The sequence below is a fragment of the Cystoisospora suis genome (genome assembly GCF_002600585.1).
Source record: "Cystoisospora suis strain Wien I chromosome Unknown contig_1737, whole genome shotgun sequence".
NCBI classification, from domain to species: Eukaryota; Apicomplexa; class Conoidasida; order Eucoccidiorida; family Sarcocystidae; genus Cystoisospora; species Cystoisospora suis.
This window is the reverse complement of record NW_027154537.1, coordinates 1-3,231: the sequence shown is the minus strand read 5'-3', so window position 1 is coordinate 3,231 and position 3,231 is coordinate 1. Positions and strand designations below refer to the sequence as shown.

The 3,231-nt window shown below is 42.3% G+C and overlaps 1 protein-coding gene across 1 annotated transcript; it reads right to left on the bottom strand.

The window, feature by feature from the left end:
• Nucleotides 1–259: 259 nt before the first annotated feature.
• Nucleotides 260–3,030, bottom strand: CSUI_003852 (uncharacterized protein; the record flags this gene model as incomplete). Its single annotated transcript, XM_068064047.1, has 3 exons — nt 2,672–3,030; nt 1,351–1,647; nt 260–359 (listed from the first exon to the last, which is right to left on the bottom strand). Coding segments are annotated over exons 1-3 (660 nt in total), but the record flags the coding sequence as incomplete, so codon positions are not given.
• Between the last annotated feature and the right edge of the window lie 201 nt (nt 3,031–3,231).

Genomic DNA, 3,231 nt, shown 5'->3' with positions numbered 1-3,231 from the left:
GAATATCTTAACAAAGATCCAAGAATATAAGGTTTAGAGAAAGAGAGAGAGACGATTCTCCAAAAGAAGGTCCTGAGAGTTGATAGAATAGCAGGTCGGCAGGAGTATAGAGAGATTGAAGATACATAGAGAAAGATAAAGATACATACATAGATAGATAGATGGATTGAAGTGTGAGAGAGAGACAAGTAAAGAGAGGTAGACAGGGAGATAGAGAGATAGACGTCTAGTAGAAGAAGAAGAGAGAAAGTGGATTTACCCGATATGGAGGAGAAAGATAATGAAGCAGCTCTCTCAGTTTCACGTGCGGGAGAACATCGACAATGTCCAGCTTCTCAAGTAATTGACCTACATACCCACTGTACATACACCACAAACACACAGAAGGGAAGATCAAGTGATAGCGAAGAAGAAGAAGAATAAGGCATTCTTCACTATCTCTTTCATCTTCTCTCAATTCTAAAGAAGCAACCTGCTCTTCTTTTCTTCTTCTTTACTTGTATCATCTACCACGCGTGGGGGAGGTCGGAAGGACCGCGCAGTGTGTGGGCTACGAAACTTGCGAATCAGACAAAGACGAACAATAAAAGAAGAGACATCCAGCTAGCCAGATGGCTAGATGGCTAGCTGTTGGCCAGGAATACGGTCAAGCGCTAGGAGAACAACTACAGAGAAGAAAGGAAGATAGAAGGAAAAGAGACGAAGCAGAAGAAAAATAAGAGAGAGAGAAAAGCAGTTGGAGACATGTCTTATTCTTCTTCAATGAGAAGCATGTAGGTAAGAAGGGGGTTTGTTCATTCATGGCCTACCACATGCTTGATCTACCGAGAATATCTCTCTCTCCAAGATATACACCTCTATCTGCTTTCTTGATACACATACATCTAGCCATATATGCATCTACCGACTATACTGCATGCATACATGCATGCACTCAACATATGGATAGATCAACAGATATGTGTAGATACATGTGAAGAGCTGCTGCTTGTTTAAATCAGAAGAAGAGAGAGAGGAAGAGAGAGAGGAAAGTGCGAAGCATGTTTGAAGAAAAAAGAGAGACGTGCAAAAGTCATGAGAGATTTTGCATGCAGACTACTAGACTCTTGCAGTGAAGCTTCCTATACAGAGAGAAGAGAGACACAAAGAAGAAAACTTGACCTATAAGATTTTCTCTCCATTAAACTTAATTCTCTGTCCGGGAGAAGGCGCGAGAGTCAAAGATAGATCTGTAGCAGAAATGTTCTGTAGGCGCTCCGTATGATAAAGAAGAAGAAGAAGAAGAGAGAGGAGAAAAGAAGAGGAAAAGGAGAGAGGAGAAAAGAAGATTGTGTAAGATTGCTTGCTTACCCGACAAGGCAGTCTAGATCCTCTGAAGTTATGGCGCATGTGGGAGATGAGACTCTACCACCTTCTTCTTTCAAGTGATCTACTTCTTCTTTTCTTTCTTCTTTCTTTCCTTTCATTCTGAGGAGAGAGAACGCCGAGCGAGGACGAAGAGAAGAAGAAGAAAGAGAGATACGATGAAGGGATGGCGAGCCAAGAAAAGAAGACGAAGAAGGAGGGAGGAAAGGGGTATGGAGATCGCCTTGCATGATAAGAAAGAAAGCGACGAAATCTTGCACGGACAGACTGGGCTTACACACCCTACAGAGGACAAAGAACGAAAGAGAAGCAAGAAAGATGGCTCAAGAAATTCAAAAAGAAAGATACAGACATCCCGAAAGAAAGAACGTTACAGAGATAAGAAAGAAAGAGATGAGAGACGTAAGAGAGAAAGATCGAAGAGAGAGAGAAGATTTGATAGGAAGAAAGAAGGGAAGGTTTGCAGCAGCCTTCCATCAAATCTCCCCCTCATCCATACACACTACTACTACTACCACTAGAAGAGCAATAAAGAAAAAGAAGAAGAAGGAGAGTCGTCTCATTTAGAAGAGTAAGAATGAAGTGACTGAAAACACTTACCTGCTAGGCCCCCTCCCCCTTCTTTCTATCGTCCATCTATCCACTTAGATGTGCATGCATGAAGATGTATGTACACGTGAAGAGAAAAGGCGATAACGAAAGAGTGAATAATGCGCCTCAACACACCCCTCTCGGGCTTGACGCATGAATAAACATCCACGTATATATCACCTCACACTCTCATGAAAAAGAAAAGCAGAAAGAAAGAAAGAAAGCTATCTATCTGTGCATATATATATAGATATAGATATATCAATAGATGTATATGGACATACATATCTCAATATAGGCCTGAGCGTCAGAACGGCTCCCTACACTCCGTCATACAAACAGAATGCTACAGACCTACCCATTGCTCTCTCTCATCAAGCTATCTAAATAGACAGATACACAGATTGAAAGATAGACAGGCAGATCGACTAAGGACAGATAGATAGATAGATGAACGTGAGACAGAAAGATTGAAGGTAGTCAGGGGGAGAGCTGAGAGAGAAGATAGAGAGCGATTTAGGTAGATAGTCGGGTAGTATGAAGAAGAGGAAAAAAGGCATTTATCTCTCTTCTCTGCTAAGCCCAACCCTACAGACGCATGCATGAATGAAATATATGGCGACCTCTCCACCTCAACGAGAGAAGAAAGAAATGGGAGAACACCTAAAGACGAAAGGAAGAAAATGTGTCTTATCGAGTCTCATGTATAGCTTACACAGAGACAAGTTCCTTTTCTTCTTCTTCATCTTCATGGCTTGTTTCTTCTTTCGCACACGGAGAATTGAAGAGGTGTCTATACACCGCAATTCTTGGGCCCCGTGTACTTGCTTTTCGAAGTAACTTTCTTATATTTGAGAAATAGAACCTCTTCTCATTCCTATGTTCTTCTCGTCTATTCTCGTCATCTTCCGCATCATCTTCTCTCTTTCTTCTTCCTTTTCTTCTCTCGTCGTCGCTAAGAAAATAGAATACAAGCATGAGCTGTAGAAGCCTTAAGTCGTCTCGCGCTTCGAGCTCTATGCGCCTTCGGGCTGCCCGAGAAGGGAGAAAGCGACGGAGGAATAAGGGAAGATCCTGGGGAAAGGAAGGATAACGAAAGACGTAAGGGAGAGATTAAGGAGAAAAAAAAAGACATACATAATAGCGAAGAGACACATAAAGACACAGACAGGCCGGCAGGCAGGCAAAGAGAAAGGGGGAGAGAGGGTCGAGACAGATCAGTGGATGAAAGACAGGCTTCAGCTGCGAAGGATACATACCTCGATTAGAAACAGA